The 19680-nt window shown below is 43.9% G+C and overlaps 1 protein-coding gene across 1 annotated transcript in view; it reads right to left on the bottom strand.

Annotated features, from left to right (window-relative positions):
• The window catches only part of PLXNA1 (plexin A1), a 418114-nt gene that overhangs the window by 34760 nt on the left and 363674 nt on the right, over window positions 1-19680 (bottom strand). The window contains exons 23-25 of the mRNA XM_054978424.1: window positions 14434-14500; window positions 1480-1626; window positions 177-336 (exon numbers count right to left, since the gene is read on the bottom strand). Coding sequence (XP_054834399.1) covers window positions 177-336; window positions 1480-1626; window positions 14434-14500 — 374 coding nt within the window. The remainder of the gene's footprint in view (window positions 1-176; window positions 337-1479; window positions 1627-14433; window positions 14501-19680) is intronic.

Genomic DNA, 19680 nt, shown 5'->3' with positions numbered 1-19680 from the left:
GATCTCAGCAAGGCTGTTAATGAGATTATGTTTTGGAGGTCACTAATTCATAGGGAAGCCGTAGTCAGAAATGACTTGACCGCCCACCCGAACCCACCCACACCCACACCCACACAAGCATTCAGTCTTAGTCACCACTGATAAAATAGGAAAGCAATTCTGCCTCTGCAGCTCACCCAGATCCATGTCTCCTGCTTTGGGTCTCTGGGAGTAGGGGACTCCCTTGTACACAGCATCCAGAAGCTTCTCTTTCACTTGTGTGATGGTATCACAGTTCAGGACCTTGACTGGGATCTCAGGAGCATTTTCATTCTCTGGGTTCACACAGTTCAGAGTCTACACAAAAGAAAGGGGTTAATGTACCTGTGAGAAGGGATGGGCCAGATAAAACAATGATTATATAGCAAGGGGTGCAGAAGAAGGTGAAAGAGGAAAAGGGCAGCATCCCCACAGCCTTCAAAGCAGCTCTACCTCCCTGACAATTAGACTAATAGCCCTAGGGAACATAAGGTTGTGAAGCAGAACCTTTGCACTCCAACAGCATCCTGGCTGGCCATTGTGTGAGACAAGATGCCGGACCAGATGGACCTCTGGTCTCATCCAGGAGGCTCCTAATCTCCTTTCCTTGAGATGGCGCCCAAACCAGATTATTGCTCCCACCTTTCTAAATCAATAAACATAGACATTCCCGGGCTAGAGCCAGCTGAGGGCCTGTTAGCATATGGGTGGCTCCAACAGTTGCCAGCCAAGTGCTGTGGAAAGTTCACAGACATGGCACAATGTAATAGCCATGGCACGTACCTTGCCCACAAGGCTCATACATCGAAGGAACACTGACTCGAATCATAGAGGCTTCATTCAGATTGCCGTGGCTAAAGCAACGTTAGCATGTCCTTTGCAGTAATTCCTCAAAATTGGGACATCGTGGGGTTTCTCAACAAGGCTATTCAGAGAATGTACCTAAAGGCTACAGGGTCAGCAGTATATATGTGTATCCGTGTGATGTAGTGGTTACAGAGTCAGACTAGGAGCTGGGAGACCCAGATTCAAATCCCCACTCTGTCATGGAAGCTCGCTGGTGACCTTGGCCAGTCACTTTCTCTCATACCCTAATCTACCTCGTAGAGTTGTTGTGAGAACAAAATGTAGAATGGGAGAATGTTGTAAGCCACTCTGGGTGCCCACTGGGGAGAAAAGTGGCACATGAATGAAGTAATAAATAAATAAATACTCATTTGAAAAGTTGGTTTCAAGTTCAAAATCCATTCCCAAGGATCCAGAGGGTATCACTGCTGTGGGCTGGTTGGTAAATCAGAAAATGTTTGAACTATTCTCAGTTTTCTTGCCTGTCTTGCTATGTTACCCCTTTCCCTCCACCCAACCCAGTCCAGGTGTATGGGACACCAACCCTGTTAAACAGCTGCGCTTAGAGGATCCTGGCAAGAACCAGTCCTTGTTGAGGCTCCCACTTGCACTAACCAGCATTTTGTAGTCAATTTGCTGACGGATGAGCTTGTCTTCACTTAAGGAATAGCGGGCTTCCCCTGTGATGGCATCAATGGGCCCCTTCTCCATCTGCTGTTTGATGGCACAGTAAAGCATGAATAGAGGCTCACCTGCACACTCCTGGAGAAGGAAGCAAGAAATGAGAGAACTTCAGATATAATACCCAACAGCCCATTTTGAAAGACCGATGAAGGATAGATGGAACTGAAAGTGAGAGTTGGCTGTTCTTGCGCTTCTGAATTAAACGTGCATCAGAGACTGTATCTAATAAACGGAATCCTTGGCACACAACAGTATCTGTTTTGGAAAGCATTTGCTGCGGGTGGTGGGGCGGTTCTAATGCATACACAGAAGCGACCACTGTTGTCACAAGATCAAGCTTTGGCCAGTGACTAAAATTTTTATTGCCTTTGGAATCTGCTCTGTTTGCATTGGTACAGACTCTCATTTCATCTAGAATAACAATTCTTTGGATATTTACCCCCGCCTTCCTCTGTGAAAAAACCCTCTTTTGTAGCATATGAGTCATAAACTGATTGTTCCAGCTATTTCCCCCCTTCTATCAGAATGTGTGTCACCTATCATTAACACTGTATACCTTAGCAGTATAGGTATAAAGCCTGAAAAATTATGTGTGGACTTGATAAATTCAAGTGGGTTAACTGAAAATCCCTTGACTTCTTTTCAAAGGCAAAGCTCCCTTGAGCAGCAGCAGAAGAAGACACTTAAGGCATTGTGGTGGGGAGCTCACAGAGAACGATGGGAAGGCAAAATGTACAATCAAGGTGTACAACCAACTAGCTTTCAGTGTGGATTTGGATTGAGTTATGGGATTTTCCACAAACAATCAGTTTGATCCTTTGTGTTCAATTTTACCTATTAATGAGTCAAATTCATGGACCACATAGCTGAAAGAATTAAAACTCGCAGCTCAACCAATTATTTTTAGAAGTGGTTTTCACAATTTTTTTTAAAAAATCAATCAACAAGAAAACAGTAACAAGATGGATTAAAAACTAAAGTTAGCAATAGCACAGCTCATCCCATCCAAATACATCTAAAATTACCCCAAAGCCTGGGTGAATTAAAAAGAGTTAATGATGAATAGAAAAAGACTATTGGAGCAACCCTAAGCAGATATACTCTGTTAAGACTCATGTTATGCAGTGTGACTTGATCCCAGAAAAGTGACTTCAATATTGTAGCAAATGATACCTAAAGGGTAACTGCAAAGAGAGAGTGCCACAGTTTTATTTTATTTGCATTATGTTTAGTCAGCCTTTCTCAGTGAGACTCAAGGCAGATTACATAGTGTACGTCAGTATGAACTATGGCTGAAACATCCTATTAACAATGCAATAGATTACAGCAACAGTCAGTAAACAGTAGTATTTATTTATTTTATCACATTTCTAAACCACCCTCCTCGTCAGATGGGCTCAGGGCGGTTTAACAACAGTTTAAAACAGTAAAAACATTATAAAAACATTAAAACATTATATCAAAACAATGAAAATTGTCAGGTATGAAATATTAAAATACAGCATTTTCTTGCATGGGTGGTGGAAGGTCTTCAGTGGTATGGCCGGCGAGAGGACAGCCTAGCCCCCACCAAATGCCTGGCGGAACATCTCCGTCTTGCAGGCCCAGCGGAAAGATAACAAATCCTGCTGGGCCCTAGTTTCCTCAGACAGAGAGTTCCACCTGGTTGGAGCCAGGACCGAAAAGGCCCTGGCTCTGGTAGAGGCCAGGCGGACCTCTCTGGGGCCAGGGACCATCAGCAAGTGCTTAGTGGCTGATCGAAGCTACCTCCGGGGAACATATGGGGAGAGGCGGTCCCAAAGGTATGCTGGGCCCAGTCCGCATAGGGCTTTATAGGTCAACACCAAAACCTTGAACCGGACCCAGTACTCAACCGGTAACCAGTGCAGATGACGGAGGATAGGTGTTATATGAGCCATGATTGGTGCTCTGGCAATCACTTGTGCAGCTGCATTCTGAACCAGTTGCAGTTTCCGGATCAAGCCCAAAGGAAGCCCTGCGTAGAGCGAGTTGCAGTAGTCTAATCTGGAGGTGACCATTGCCTGGATCACTGTCGTAAGGTCATGGGTTGATAAGTAGGGGACAAGTTGTCGAGCCTGTCTTAGATAGAAAAATGACGATCGAACAACCGCTGCGACCTGTGCCTCCATAGACAAGGAAGCATCCAGGACCACCCCCAGGCTCCTCACTCTCGACACCGGTGTAAGTGGCACTCCATCGAGAGCGGGGAGCATAGTAAAGTGTGCAGTCCATAATCCTTTTTCAAAGTATCTCTCTGAACTATTTCGATACAGTACAGCCCTCCTCCTCTCCTGAATAATTAGGTTTAGTATAGTTTGTGAAAAGCCAGGAGAGTGGGAGCCTTCCTAACGTCATCAGGCAGGCCATTTCCCAAGGTGGGGGCCACAACAGAGAATGTGCATGTGTGGATAGTTGATGATTTCGCACGTTTTCAGGGTGGTACTTCATTCAGATGAATAAAGCTGATGTAGCTGTACATAGGGAGAAAGGGAGTCCCATAGCTATGAGGGAACAAGACCATGAAGAACTTTGTAAGTGATAGCGAATACCTTGAACTGGGCCCGGTAACTGATGCACAGCCAATGGTGTGACTGCAGAATGGGAGTAATATGCATATTCTATTAGCTCCTGATAATAATTGAGCTGCGGCATTCTGCACCAAGTTGACTTTGAGGAAAGACATATGTAGACAGAGTGCATTACAATAGTCTAATCTCAATGTTACCATGCCATGGATCCAGGTAGCAAGATCAGCCATGTCAAAGTAGAGTCCCATCTTCTGAGACAGACTGAATTAGAAGACGGCCTTTTTTGTGGCTGAATTAACTTGCATCTCTAGCAACAGTGCTGGATCCATTATAACCCCCAGGCACTTTACAGAGTCAGCAAGGATCAACTGACCCCATCAAAAGTGGGGAGCCAAAGTCTTTTAGGATCTTCACTTTCCCAACCAGCATCACGTCCATCTTGTCTGGGTTCAGTTTCAATTTGTGCAGCCATCTGACCACAGCAGTTAGACAGTCACTCAAAACCTCTACCACATCACCCCGGGGATTTGGATAATGACAGAGCTTAGTCTCATCCACATATTGATGACATCCAGTTCTAAAGCTATGAGTAATTTATCGTAACACTTTACATACAGATTGAATAACATGGAGGATACGATTGCATCCAGTGAAACCCCACAAGATAATTCCCATACTGAAAGTATCTGGTCTCCAACAGCAACCCTTTGATTCTGTTCCATCAGGAACAATTTAAACCAGTCCAAGGAACATCGTCTGATATCCACTTCTGACTCCAAAAACCTCAACAGGATGGCATGATGTACTGTATCAAAGGTTGCAGATACATCCAAGAGGAGCAACAAAGAAGCATAGCCTTTGTCTACAATTAGTCTCAGGTTATCAACTAAAGCCACTAGAGTGATCTCTGTCCCATAGCCCAACCTGAAACTAGCCTGAAAATCCTCCAGAGCACAAGAATTATCCCTGGAGTTGATCTGCTACTGATCTCTCAATTGTTTTGCCTAGAAATGGCAGATTGGAAACTGGGAAATAATTAGCTACATCATTTTTGTCTAGAGGTTTTTTTTTTAAGTAGTGGGTGGATAACATCTCATGAGTGGTGGTGGGAAGATGCTGAATTATTGACTGATTGAAGAGTGACAGTTGAAGAGCCACTGCAGAAAATACCGTATTTCTGGTACCTAGCTATTTACCCCTGGAGGTGGAAGCTTCTGGAGCAGAATCTCTGCAAAAAAAAAAAAAAAAAACCAACTTGGAAGGCTTCACAGTGGCCATTTAAGAACCCTGGTCCAAGACTGTTTAGGTCCATTTAGGGGCAGTCTCTTAAAGCAGCCTGAAAAAGGCTAAAAAACCAATTCTATTGTCTCTATTCAATTCTTCATTTTGAACTTCCATCAGAATAAAGTGTATAGACAAGCTGGGCATATATTTGAATCCCCTGACATTTAGCCCAACAACTGTCCTCTGTGAATCTGTCTTACTTTTTTAAAAAACCCGAAACAATCAAGTCATGCTATTAGCCTCTACAACACTCCATAGCCATGAGATCCCCAAGTTAATCATTAGATGTATGAATTGAACATTTCCCATTATTTCTTCTACATTTACTGCCTAGTTAATTTCTTTGGGTGTCCCCTAATATTACCATTATGCAAAAGCACAAATACATAATTGGCTAGTCAGCTCCCTGTTCTAATAAGAAAAACAACACAATCCGGCATTGTTGTGCAACGTGCTATCATGTTATGTTCAGACTTTCTGGAACAACGATGACAAAAAAAAGTGCTCAAATCCCAAATATGGGAGATATAACAGTATATGTGTAGAAATGAAAGGAAATGCTTAATAACAAAAGTAGGATACCCATCTGCCATCTTGCACAGACAAGTACCTACCACTAAATGGGACTGAAAGTAGCATGCAGAAGCAGGAAAGAAGGAAATTAGTAGGTTGAGACGCGATAGTTACTAATGAAAGAAATTATTAGGAAGGACATCACTCCGAAAACCGATGCCAGAGGAGACAGACCTTGACATCAATCGTCTTTGGATCAGACCCACAGTCCTGCTGCATAGCTGGCCCCTAGAATCCTTCCATATCCCATACTGCAGCCTTTTAGACCTGGCTAGAGTGGAGATGCAAGTGGAAAGGGTAGGGACAGAAGTCCTATGACCTCAGTCCAACTATCACTTTCCCTGCTGGCCACTGCTACGATGAATTCTACTTTGGTGCAAAGTGTGCTTGCTCTTTCTGTCACCATATGCTGTTAGCATCTCGTTAGCATCTGCGGTAATTAAAGAGACAGCTGCTAACGAGCAGGAACAGGCATACATCATCTCTAGACCTTCCGACAACACGCCTGTCTTTGAAATTATGTTTCATTTGCAAACTTGGCTTCATTAAGTCTGCTTGGGAAAAGAGAGAGAGAGAGAGAGAGAGAGAACGCACCAAAGTGGGTGCTATGCTATTTATTAATAACTGTCTTGTCTCCTCACAATGCACAAGTCAAATGATGACCGCACATTAACAGGCACACATGGCAATTCTGTTCTAGCTTAAGAAGACTCTCCCACTTTTGCCTACCTTCTCCATTAAGGTGAGGCAGAAAATGTAGCTTCCAAGGAAGTTCTTGGATGCTTATAAAAGCTGACTGCAGGCCGTTCAACCAAGAGAAAGCAACACAGAGCGAGGGAGAATAAATTGAAGATGGCTCCTTGGTCACATCTCGCTTGTCTGTTGCATGCTCTCTGCATCACTTGCGGTCAGATGAGGATTCATGCATTGCTTTGGGGGCAAGGTGCCTGACCTTTCATCAGGGCCGTTCAAAGATACTCCTGAGAGCAGTGGATTGCTTTTTTAAAAGATTGCCTCTGAGGACTAAGTAATTTAACATTTCAGTCCAGAGAAGTCTGGTGCTTTGTACATTAGACAACAAATACAGACCTTTGTGTTCTTTAAAGCTCTGGGTATTTAATGACTTTTTTGGTGTGCTTGTTTTTGAAATCTCTTAGTTATTCAGATGCATTTGCCAGCAATGTGTTATTGTGGAATACTGGAAGAACTTTCTGTAAGAACAAGCAAGTTCGATATCTGTTTGCAACAAGAGGTTGGAAGAACTATCGGTGGGTGGGGGGAGAACATTGCTAAAGAACAGATTGTAGTTTCAAGCTAACAGCAATTTGCCCATATGGGAACAGGCCACTGCATCTGCCCTAGCAAAGCCAATGAACTCAGTAGTTCAACATAATGCCAAATCACTTGTTAGCCAGTTTTATGATTCACTGTAGCACACACTAATTCTACAAAAAACATTCTGGCTCTTCACCACTTCTATTCAAATGCAAAGGGATGGCATAATTTGGCTTTTTTGTCAGGAGGTATATGGGAAAAATAGGGTATCTTTGGGAACATCTTGGTTCCTCCATTGCACCAAGCTATTCCAACCTTCCAAAGAGGCATTTAGATCTTGGTGGGGCATGTTAGTGACAAGAGTGGTGCCTGCCAGGACAATTTCCATGTCTGCAGAAGCCTGTACAGGACAAATTGTCCTATACTCTTGACCACTGCCATGAAATCATCTGTGGCCTAGAGACGTCACGTACACTGGGGTCCTGTTTCAATCCTTCCACCATGCTGGCTATGTAGGAGTGAGATGGAAGGTTTGTTTTTGGAGTACAATAAACTTAACTGGTATGTGTCAGGGCCTAGTATGATGGGCTGACATGATAAGAAATGGAAACAGCATTCCTTCGTAGAAAGCAGTCTCTATCCCGCTAAAGGTTTCTGCACCAAATTCTGCAACCCCACCCCACCCCCCGAAACTGGATAACAACTCTGTGTGAAAGGGACCAAGGCCATAAAAGCTGGCAAAGGCAACTTGGCATCACTAGACTAAATTCTTGGCTAATAATACATACACCCTGACAGCTGTGCAGCAAAGATTATGGACTGATTTGCAACAATTAAAAGCACTTCATCAGCTAATGGGAGAGATCTACCAGCCTATGCACATCATAACAATCCACTGCTCTCTAACTGGAGATGGCAGGGGAGGAGAAAAGGAACGCCATACTTTCCCTGAAGCAATTACAAGTCTGTTTTAAATCTTTTGAGGACAAAGACCAAAAGATTACGTGATATGACTGTGAGCGTGTCGGGAGTTCGGGATGAGATTTTGTGACTCATAGCTCTGAATCTAGTTCCCAATAGAAAGGAGTCAGATGCAAAACAAAACAATTAGGAAATGAAAACAAACAGTCTCACAACTGGCTGCTCCAGAAAGGCTGGGTGAAGATGATCTCCTAAATCCTTCTTTTATGGTTTTTCTAGGACATGGCATTTCAGTTTTCTTCTTCTTGCTGTGTGTGGATACAGACACTGATCCAGGGACTCACACCCACATTCTTCCATTGAGGAAACATGGCATTGTCAAGCCCCCCCACCAACCCCTACTCTGGGGCACATTTTCTCCAAAAACCAGTTTACACAAATTACCATTGTAACTTTTTTCTAAGAAAATTTTGACACCATTCTGTAGATGCAGAAATCCTAAAGCTCCGTTAAGTCATACGATTTACAAGGCTATCATATAGAATCAGCTGGGTATTGCTTTATCTGAATGACACCAGCTCACGCAGGTGGAAGCCAATCCCAGGCCTGCCACTGAGATCCTTTTAACTGGAGTTGCCAAGGCTTGAATCTGGGACTTTCGGGAAGCAAAGCACTAGCTAAATCACTGCACCAGATATCCCCTCCTACCAACTAATGAGCTGAGCTTTGAGGGTGGATGATCTGACTCTGAGGAACAAGTTCAGGGTTTGACAACCCTGAGTATGCTAGTAGCCTTTAAACTGCAGGTGACAAGTACTGCTCTTAGGATTACTGCTGTCTACAACTCTCCAAATTCTGTGCATCTTGGATAGCATGGAAGCGGGCAGTAGGGTAGCCAGCCTCCAGGTGGTAGCTGGAGATCTCCTGGAATAACAACTGATCTCCAGGCCATATAGATCAGTTCCCGCGGAGAAAATAGTTGCTTTGGAGGGTGGACTCTATGGAATTATATCCCACTGAGGCCCCTCCCCTCCTAAACCCTGTCCTATTCATGTTCCACCCTCAAAATCCCCAACCTGGAACGGGCAACCCTAGCGGGCAGTGAAAAGCACTTGAGCATGTGCGTGCAAGACAAAACATTCTCGAGGGAAGCATCCTCCTAAACCTCTAAAGGATGAAGAGAAGCTAACGGATGCAGAGGCTTGTGTCAATGTTGGCATTTGCATGTGAGCGCCTGTGCGTATGTGGAGAGGATGCCTGAGGCAGCACGAGCTGAACTAGCTAACGCTCACAGTGTCTTATTGATGAGATTTAGCTCATCAGGCACCTAATATTGTGCATTTTTCAATGCTCCTCTTTATCTGTTTCACTCTCCCATTTCCTGGGATGGCTCATTAGAAGGCTGATGAATGGTGCTTGAGGCCCCAACAAAAGTACTGCTGCCAAGGCCTGCTGATTCCACGACGCCTGCCCACCCCCGCCTTTGCCACAAGAGGCACCCAGGAAGCTGGAGAGAAGACAAGCCCTTTGATCTCCTTCTTAAGGATCAATATATAGTTTCCTTGCTCAGATGACTGGCAGGGTTGCTTTCCTTTTCTCTCTCTCACGTGCTTCTCTATGTTATAGTGTAGCTGCCAAAGTGGAGGAAGCTGTTTCCTGTACAGCACACCTGTGGGAGCCATTCAAGTAGATCTGAGGGCAACTAGGCCACTTGGCATCTGCATAAATGTGGATCAGGGGCATCCTCAGAGCTGCAAGGCAGAGGCACTCCTAGAAACTCTTCCTTGGGAGGAATGGCAGCAAACTGCAGCCTCTTCCTTTGTTTTGTAGTGGACATTAACAGCTCACGCTAGTCCAGTGACACAAACACAAATCCCTCCTGTTGAGGGAACAGGGCACTGCTGAACCCCTCCAGGAATGTCTCTCCCCCCCCCCCAGAAAAACATCTACTAATAGCTGCCTGATTGGAAAATGCAAGCACACTCACCTGCCTCATTTGCATGCACATTTGCTACTACTTAGGGAAAAAAACATATGTTCCCCTGCTGGCAAACCACTTGCTACAGAGCCTGTTCCAAGTACCTTGACTACTACTACTCATTTCACAAGCAGCTGCAATCCTCATTTCCCTGAAGTCAATTGGAAAAACTGAAGAGAAGTTATGGAAGCCCCCCTTTTCTCTTTAAGATCACACAAAATGGGCTAGCAAGACATTTCATCACCTCTCAATGCAGTGGACGCAGCCTCTCCTCAATTATATCCCAAACGCTGCAATTCACCACTGCCTTACTCACTGATCTGTAAGTAAAATAGGCTCTCTCTCACACATACCCATTTCATACCAAACTCACCATCTGGCCCATTTCTAGCCAATCTATTTTACATGGATTTTACAGGAGTGCTGCCACTCCAGGCAAAATGAAAGCCACTGAAAAGGTTCTGTTCCTACCCTGCTTTAGGGATGATCATATAGGTTTATGATAGTTTACAGGATCCGCAACCTATCAGCAACAGAGCTGTACTCTGTTTAGTAAGGTGGGCAGCGGTGTCTTCAGTAAGTTCAAGTGCATCAGACATCTCCCTCTGAACAGTGTTCTAATAAATGCTCCCTGCAGATTTGAATCATGCAATGCAGGGACAGAACAATGTGAAAGCAGAAAATCTCCTGAGTGACACATCAGTGATCAAATACAGACATGGCCTATGCTGCTCTGGTCTTTAAACATAAGGAACAAAACCTGAGCATGGAAACTTGTATGTGGTGGTGGAAGAATGTAGAGATTTGGTATCTCACTGACTTGTAGCCACCTACAATGACCATGGTTTTAGCAGAGTGCATTTGTTTGGGCCGCCCTTCATTTTTCTGGAGGTGGGAAGCCTGGAGGAATAGGAGAAGTCAGCCTAGCATGAAGTTCACTGTGAACATGCCCCTCCTTATGGCTGATTCACAGCCAGTGGCTCTCCAGTACACACCATCCATGTTCAACACATGTACATATGTATCTCCCGTTTGCATTTTACAGTGTACACCCTAACAAATCGCAGTCTATATGCATCAAAAATGTTGTATAAAGCAATGAATTGGCTAGGGGAAGCATCCCACTGAGTTTGGCACTGGCAATGAAGACAAGGTGTTTGAAGACACATCTCTCACACGGGCCCCAGGAAAGGGGGAATGGTGGCGCCACTAGGCTTGATTTGGGTGGCAACAGCTGGCAGTGCCAGATTCCAGCAGCATGAAGTCACCCCTCCCTTTATCCAGCCTGGAATGCAGTTTTTCTATTTCAGGAGTTCAATGCATGGGGATATTTTTGAAAGCAATTTTTCTGTAGATGGGCTCCTGCTGCCTCCCACGCACAGCTTGAGGCATATTTCCAGACCACACAATCGCATTCTCCAAAATGTGAGCGCCTTTGCCTGGTTAAATACTGGACAGGGATGCATTGCTGATAAAGAATAACTGAGTGTTACATTGAAGATACAGAGCTTGGCAACTGCAAAATTTGGAAGCCATTATAGAACAGTTGCAGAAATTTTCTTCTGGCCACAGAACCCCTCTGTTATGAGAGTCAGGATGCAGCTGAAATCCATCAAAACTCCCCTGAGCTTGAGCCTTGAAGGTTGCAGGCATGAGGCCACCGAGGTCTCTACTGCTCAAGAACCTTTCTGCAGCCCCCTCCCCTGTCAGTCTCCACTGCAGGCGGCCTGTGGCGGCACCAGCATAATAGAAATGAGTTCTTTCCCTTTGCAGCCAAGTGTCCTGCTCCAGAGGTTCACCATGATAGCTCTCCTGTGCTGGCCTCTCACCCACTGCCTGCTCAATCCCACGGCAATGAAACAGAGGTAGCAGATTAAACACGGCAGTGCAGAAGGCCAGTTTAAGCCACAGTGGAACAACGCATCAGCTGAAGTGTTGCAGTAAAAAATACCTACCCCCTTTAAATTAAGCTACAGCAAAGCACCTTTCTTATATCTTTGCAAAGTGATATACGTTCTACAATACTGATATATTTTTATAGATAGGGCCATCCCTAGACAGAGGCAAAGAGCCAAGTGCATGTAAGTGATACCATTAATCACTTCTCATTGGTGATCACTTGCAGTCTGCATAGCTTTCAGCTTGCCTGGAATTGATTCAAACTTTCTTTATCTTAATGAGGGACAGTATCCCACAAAAACAGCCCTGTGCTACTACGATACACTGAGTAAAAAGCCGAGCAAGATCCTGGGGAGGCATCCATTTGGACTGACAAACAGGCACAACTCTGCAACTGCCACTGGTTGTTTCCTTCTGTAGTAGGCAACAAACTACTGCTTCTCTGACACTCAGGCCACATACAGTTGTGCTAGCAAATTGCAGCCCCAGTTTAGCAGTGGTGTGACAGCTTTTGGCTCCAGGCTAGATAGTGGGCTCTGTCTACACCCTTCATAGCCAATCATTCAGCTGGGGAAAATTAGAGTAATGGAAAAAATGTACTACATACTAATGAGACACAAAGTACCTGGCTATTTAAGGGGGGGGACTTGTGCATAACTGAAAACACAACACTGAGATCCTGAGAATGTATTCCTCATTACAGCCATTCAGGCTGTAGTTCAGAATGCTGTCTTCGGGGGATCTTTTCCATGGAAATTGCTGGCATAACTTTATAGTCTCTGCTGCTCAGGGACCTTTCTGCAGCTCCCTCCCTAGCCAGATAAGTCGTTGTATCAGTGCCTCACACAGGGGATTCTGGCTTTAAAACAATGTGAGGTCGGATGAGCTGGTGCGGCCTCATTGTTAGAGTACTAGGCGGCAGATTCAGGTTCAAATCTCCACTGATGCTCACTGGGTGACCTTAGGTTAGTCACTCTCGCCGTCTGAGCTCAACTGACCTCACAGATTTGTGAAGAAAAAAAAATGGAGAAAAGCAAAAACTTGCATGCCCTAATTTCCTCTGAGGAAGAGCAGGATAAAAATGTGATCATTACCACCTGCGATAGAGGGGCATATCATGTAGAGAGAGTATCAGACTAGGGACTGGGAGACCCAAGTTCAAGCTTGCACACTATCTGGAAGTTCACTGAGTGACCCTGGCCCAGTTGTACTCTCATCCCAACTTACCTCACAGGGCTGTTATGAGAATAAAATGGAAGTTGTTGCCCTGAGCTCCTGGGAGGAAGGGTGGGATAAAAATGTACTAAATAAACAATAATAAACAGACAGGATCAGAGCAAGTTCTCAGAAATCCTGTCTCTGCACCAACCTGCTGTATCATGAAGGTGAACAGAGTGATGAAAGAATTCACAGAGTGGAGAGTAAATACATAAATACTCTGATCTAGGGTTTTTGTAAAGGAAACAAATGCATAGGATTGTTAATTTGACTGGAATCCAGGGCTCTGAAACCTTTCATCCTATATGCCATCCTTCCCTGAACATTGCAACTATTGTTAGACAAATAAGCACGCTTAATAAAACTCCACATGGGGAAAATTTATTTTGAAGCTTATATACTCTATTACTTATAGTTAATGTGATTTATATAACTAGGCCACATAAATTGTTAATTTTCTCTTTTTTTAATATTACTATTTTTATTATGTTCTTAGAATGTTCTTATTATTGCTGTGTTCTCTTTGCACGATTGGATCAATTTTTATATATACAATAGGTCAATCTATCCAATTTAGAATATGCAATTAATATCAAAATAGACTAACAGCTAAGCTAAATAGTGAAACTAATAAGTTAACATACCAAATATTGTGAGCTAGAATATGATGTTGAATACAAAATGTTTAAAGTTCCACCTGTGCTGAATCCCTCCTTAACCCCCCCCCCCAATGGGGTTATCAGATATATTTTGAGGTATTATAGCTCGTTCTTCCCCCCTCCATTTTTATAATAGTAGTGAAGGAGAGGAGTAAAAGTACGATGTTCAGTTATGTTATATATTCTGATTGTATCTTTCATGCAGCTCAAATCTATTACTATATACTCTATATACTCTTTCCGATGTAGCCTAATGTATTTTGTATAAGATTCTATGCACTCTCATCGTTATCTATCTCTTTTTCTAAATAAAATTAATTTTAAAAAAATTAAATAAAACCCTACAGAAAATCCTGTTTATGGCTTTTCCTTAACATGTCTTGTTTGGCGTTCAAGTTTCCTGATTCCCAGTTCAGTGCTCCAGCCAGCATAGTGCCTGTATCCAACAAGAAAACTGTTCCATCAAATGGGGAGGCCCAAGATCTCTCCTGCAGCCACACCCCATATGGTTAGCAAGACGTTCTCTTACCTTTAAGAACTTGTATAGAAGGAAAGTGAACCAGTTTGTCAGCATTTTCTCAGCCACTGACTCTGTCCTGCAGGGGAAACAGAGAGTAAGTGTGATGATGGGAAAATATGAACCCTCTGATCTTATTTCAGTGTCTCAGATCTTTTGGCTATTTCTCTTAAATGATTAAAAGGTCAAACCTTGAAAGGTAGGAATCTCAAAGCAAAGAGAAAGGTGGCCAGAACACTGGGGTTTGCCACAATAAAATCTAAAGATAGTTCTGGCTATGGACAATCCCACTTTGCCATGCAGAACTCATTAGCGTTTGCCCTAGTTCCCTGCAAGCCACTTCCATATAAACACAGTGGTAAAGTCCATCCAATATCCACCAGCAAATCTCCAGGGTGGTATTAGGGTACTGAAGAGGACTCCAGGGAAAATTCTTCTGGCTCAGAAGTAAAACTATTGTGTTTTTCATTACTTTTCCCCATTTCTAATGAGTTCTCCCTCAGGCCAGTGCAAGAATCTTTAATTTTACCAAGTAAGCAGAATTTATAATACTTCCTTGTAAATTCTCTTTAGTTTTTAAAGCAAGGTAGAGGCTGGAGAAGGCAACCAAACTTTAGCACAAATTCAAAATTATCCTGTAGATATGTGACTATCCCAGCTGGAAAATATTCCCTTATGACCATACATAATTTATCATGTTATTAGTGCTAACACACTTAGAACATTACACATGATAGTACAATGTCTACACTGGCAATCAAGAACTTCACAGAATATCCAGATTGGACTTTTCTGCACAAAGGGCACAGGAAAACCATAAAATGGTCCAAGAATGCCCATGGCATACATTACAACTATAGAGAAATTTCATTGATTGTGAGAGGGTGATCTATAAACAGTGTCCCTCTTTTCTGTCACATGGTGAAAAGGGAGCATGGAGTGGTAAAAAAGATAACATGATTGCACTTACCTGTAACTGTTGTTCATCTAGGTCTTCGTGCAGGCACACAGTGGGAAAAGCGCTTGCGCAGGCCTGCCACTCGGAACAGGATTCTTCTTAGCTTATAGGCTATTGGGGGGGGGGCTTCCCCACAACCGCTCCAAGCCGGATCTTCCCACCGAAGCAGTCACGCGGTCAGGGAAGTCACCCTCTCCTTTCCCCAGTTCTCTTGTGCCACCACAACTCCCAAGTTATGTCAGAGAGTTCAACAGTGGGGAAGGCATGGGGGGGAATGTATGCCTGCACGAAGACCTAGATGAACAACAGTTACAGGAAAGTGCAACCCTGTTTTCATCTATGGTCTTCAGTGCAGTCCCACATTGGGAGAACAGCAAGCTATTCACCCAGTGGTGGGATGAACAAAGATTGAAGGACCACTTGTCCTACTACTTTCTGTGAGTTAACATCCATGCTATAATGTTTCATGAAGGTCTCCCCAGAGGACCACATAGCAGCACGGCTGCTCCTCGCAAAAACGCAGCTAATGCTGCCTGCGCCTGTGTTGAATGAGCCCGAAGAACAAAGGGGCAGGGGACTTCTGCCAGTTTATAACAGTGCTTAATTGCAGACACTACCTATCTCAATCAAAAAGAGTCCAGTAGCACCTTTAAGACTAACCAACTTTATCGTCGCTACTACAGACTAACACGGCTAACTCCTCTGGATCTACTACCTATCTAGAAACTGTCTGGGAGGAAGCAGCTTTGCTCTTATCGGGACTTGAATGACAAACAAAAAATGTCGAGTCTTTACAAAAAGCCTGAGTCCTGTCGTAATAAAATAGCCCTTCTAACATCTAGCGCATGTAGTGTTTGTTCTTTGGGGGTGGAAGGGTTCAGGAAAAATGCAGGAAGAGTTATGACCTGTGACACATGAAACTTGGAAACTACCTTTGGTAAAAACTGCAAACTGGTACGCATCACCGTTCTGCCAGGATAGATCTGAAGAAACGGGGAGTATATACTAAGCACCCTAATCTCACCCACTCTCCTGGCTGATGTCATTGCCAGTAAAAAATGCTACTTTTGCCGAAAGCAGGTACAGAGAGTAAGTGGCCAAAGGTTCAAAGGGCTTTAACATCAACTTCGCTAATACTAAAGAGAGGGACCACTGGGGGATCACAGGCCCTCTTGGAGGATACAGCTTATACGACCCTTTTAAAAACAGTTTTGATAAATAGTGAGAAAAAACAGTTTTCCCATCAATTCCTTTACGAAACGCTGATATGGCTGCTAAGTGAATCTTTATCGATGTATTGTCGAAGGCTTTCACGGCCGGAGAACAATGGTTGTTGTGGGTTTTCCGGGATGTATTGCCGTGGTCTTGGCATTGTAGTTCCTGACGTTTCGCCAGCAGCTGTGGCTGGCATCTTCAGAGGTGTAGCACCCAAAAGACAGAGATCTCTCAGTGTCACAGTGTGGAAAAGATGTTGGCAGGTCATTTGTCTCTACTCAGGAGGGGTGGGGTTGAGCTGTAAGAGTTTCCCAGGGTGTGGAATGCTAATGGCGGGAGGCTTCACTGTATCCTGAGGAGGTTCTTTTGCATATGGATTGGTGCTTGATGTGCTAATCTTCTCTGCAGGGCTATTGTCGGGGATAGAGTGTTTTGTTAGCCTGGTGTTTTTCAGAACTGGAAACCATGCTCTGTTCATTCTTAAGGTTTCTTCTTTCCTGTTGAAGTTGGAAGTAGTTGGAAGTGTTGTCCAGTATTTTGGTGTCCTGGAATAAGATACTGTGCCCTGTTTGAGTTAGGCCATGTTCAGCCACTGCTGATTTTTCAGGTTGTCCAAGTCTGCATTGTCTTTCATGTTCTTTTATTCTTGTCTGGATGCTACGCTTTGTGGTCCCGATGTAAACTTGTCCACAGCTGCAGGGTATACGGTATACTCCTGCAGAGGTGAGGGGGTCTCTACTGTCTTTTGCTGATCGTAGCATCTGTTGTATTTTTCGGGTGGGTCTGAATACTGCTTGAAGGTTATGCTTTTTCATAAGCTTTCCCATCTGATCAGTAATTCCTTTGATATATGGCAAAAACACTTTTCCTGTAGGAGACTGTTTTTCCTTGGTTGTTTGATTCATCCTGGGTTTGATTGCTCTTCAAAGAGGAACCACCGCAGTAGTCGAGGCTATCAGCCCTAACAGGACCTGTATGTTTTGTGCAGACTGGAGCCTTTTGGACTGGAAACATCTGATTAAACAAGATAAATAGGCAAGTCTGTCTGGAGGTAAGTATGCCTTATTCAACCTTGAGTCTAGTATAGCACCTATAAACTTTATGGTGCACTAGGTACTAACTCTGACTTTTTCCTATTAACTACTAATCCAAGAAACTCACATGTGCTCAGGATGATGTTTATACACTCTTCCAACTCCCTAGGGAAACTGGCAGTAACTATCCAGTCATCCAGGTAGGGGTAAATAGAGCAGCCCAATTGTCTTAAATGACCAATGACTACGGCTATCTCTGGGTGCTATGGCAAGACCAAAGTGTAGCACTAAGTACTGAAACACCTCACCACTGAATACAAATCTGAGGTACTGTCTATGTTCCTGGTATATTGGAATATGAAAATTCCAATTCTTGCAGGTCCAAGTCCACAAACCAAGCACCATGAGAGACATGTTAATAACCCAAGGGAGCGTGACCATTCTGAACTTGGAAACCTTCAAATAATCATTTAAGCCCCTCAGGTCTAAGATGGGCCTCTTTCCTCCATTTTTTTTGTCTACTAAGAAGAAGCATGAGAAAAAACCAAATGGGTTTTCTGATCCAGGTACCCTTTGAAGGGCTCCCTTCCCCAGTAGTGAATGAACTTCCCCTTGTAACTCAGGGAAAGTATTACTGGGGGCCTGGCAAGGCAAATAAGTAGGAGGCAAGAAGCAGAACTCTAGCCAATAGCCAACTTTAATGATAGACAATACCCAACAATCAGAGGTAATGTTTTGCCATGCCTGGGCAAACTTTGACAACCTATCTTCAAACAACGATGAGGCCATTGCCTCCTGCACTACTAGTCAGAACTGGCGCTTTTGGATCTGCACGTGCTCCTTATTGGCTTGGTTCTGGTGGGACGACTTAGGGTGTCCAGACTGCTTCCTTCTAGACTGGGCCTGTCCCGTGTAGGGAGCTCTATATGGATATTGCTGACGATATGGCTGAAAGCTGGAAGGCCGATAATCATTTCTCTGCTGGTAGTCTCGCCTTCCAGATCTCCAGTATGGAGGGCCTCCTGTTGCTGCAGGTAAGATGCCATATGATCTGGCCGTTTGTCTATCCTTTTTCTTAGAAAGGTATTCATCAGTTTTCTAAGCAAATAGATGCCCTCAAAGGGCATGTCCTCAATCTTTAAATGTGTCTCTAGGGGAAGTGCTGTAGATCTAAGCCATGCATGTCTGCATAATACTACAGCTGTGTTGAGGCTTCTTGTGGAGTCATCTAACACATGCCTGCTGGCACTAATTTGTTGTTTGGACAGAATCAATGCTTCGTCATAGATCAGTTTAGCAAATGGCTTCTTTTCTTCTGTAGAGAATCCATGAAAGCGGCCATTTTCTGCCAGAGAAATATTTGGTAGCCACTCATAATGGTGAGATAGTTTGCCATCTTGATTGTCAAAGTAGCTCCCAAATAGAGCTCTTTGCCCACTGCATCTAACTTCTTCCCTTCTTTATCCACAGAGGTAGCCAGGGCACCTTGTTTATGCTTTGCCTGAAGTTCTTCTGCAATCATTGAAGAAGCTGGAGGATGTGCAAAGAGGTAAGGGCATTTGTCCTGTTTAATCTTGTATAACACCTTTACCTTTCTAGCTGTTGCAGGAGTCGATGCTGGCTTTTGGAACAAACTGTCCATAATGTCCACAAATCCTTCAATCATTGGGAATGCCACAGTATCTGATGTATCAGAGTAAATATACTTCAAGATACTGTCTCTCAGTTTTTGCTGCACAGTGGAGACATCAGTGTTAAGAGATTTTACCATATGGAGCATCTGTTCCAAATACAGCTTAAAGTCTATATTGGGAGAGCGCCGTTCCAAGTTTTCTAAGGTTTCTTCTGGGTATGGATCTGACATGCCTGCCAGGCTACATTCCGATGCCTCCATGTCTGGTTCTGACCCCGAATCTGATCTCAGTTCTGAAGTGGCAGTTTGGGATTGAGAATACTAGCTTGGCTCTTCATGTAGAGATGACTTTGTTGGAATGGCACGATCTGAAGTTGACACCCCATAGTGGAAAGATGGGTACATATCCCAGTCATATG

Source organism: Eublepharis macularius, chromosome 4, assembly GCF_028583425.1.
Source record: "Eublepharis macularius isolate TG4126 chromosome 4, MPM_Emac_v1.0, whole genome shotgun sequence".
Classification (NCBI taxonomy): Eukaryota; Metazoa; Chordata; class Lepidosauria; order Squamata; family Eublepharidae; genus Eublepharis; species Eublepharis macularius.
Note: the sequence above shows the minus strand (reverse complement) of the source record. Positions and strands in the feature narration are given on the sequence as shown.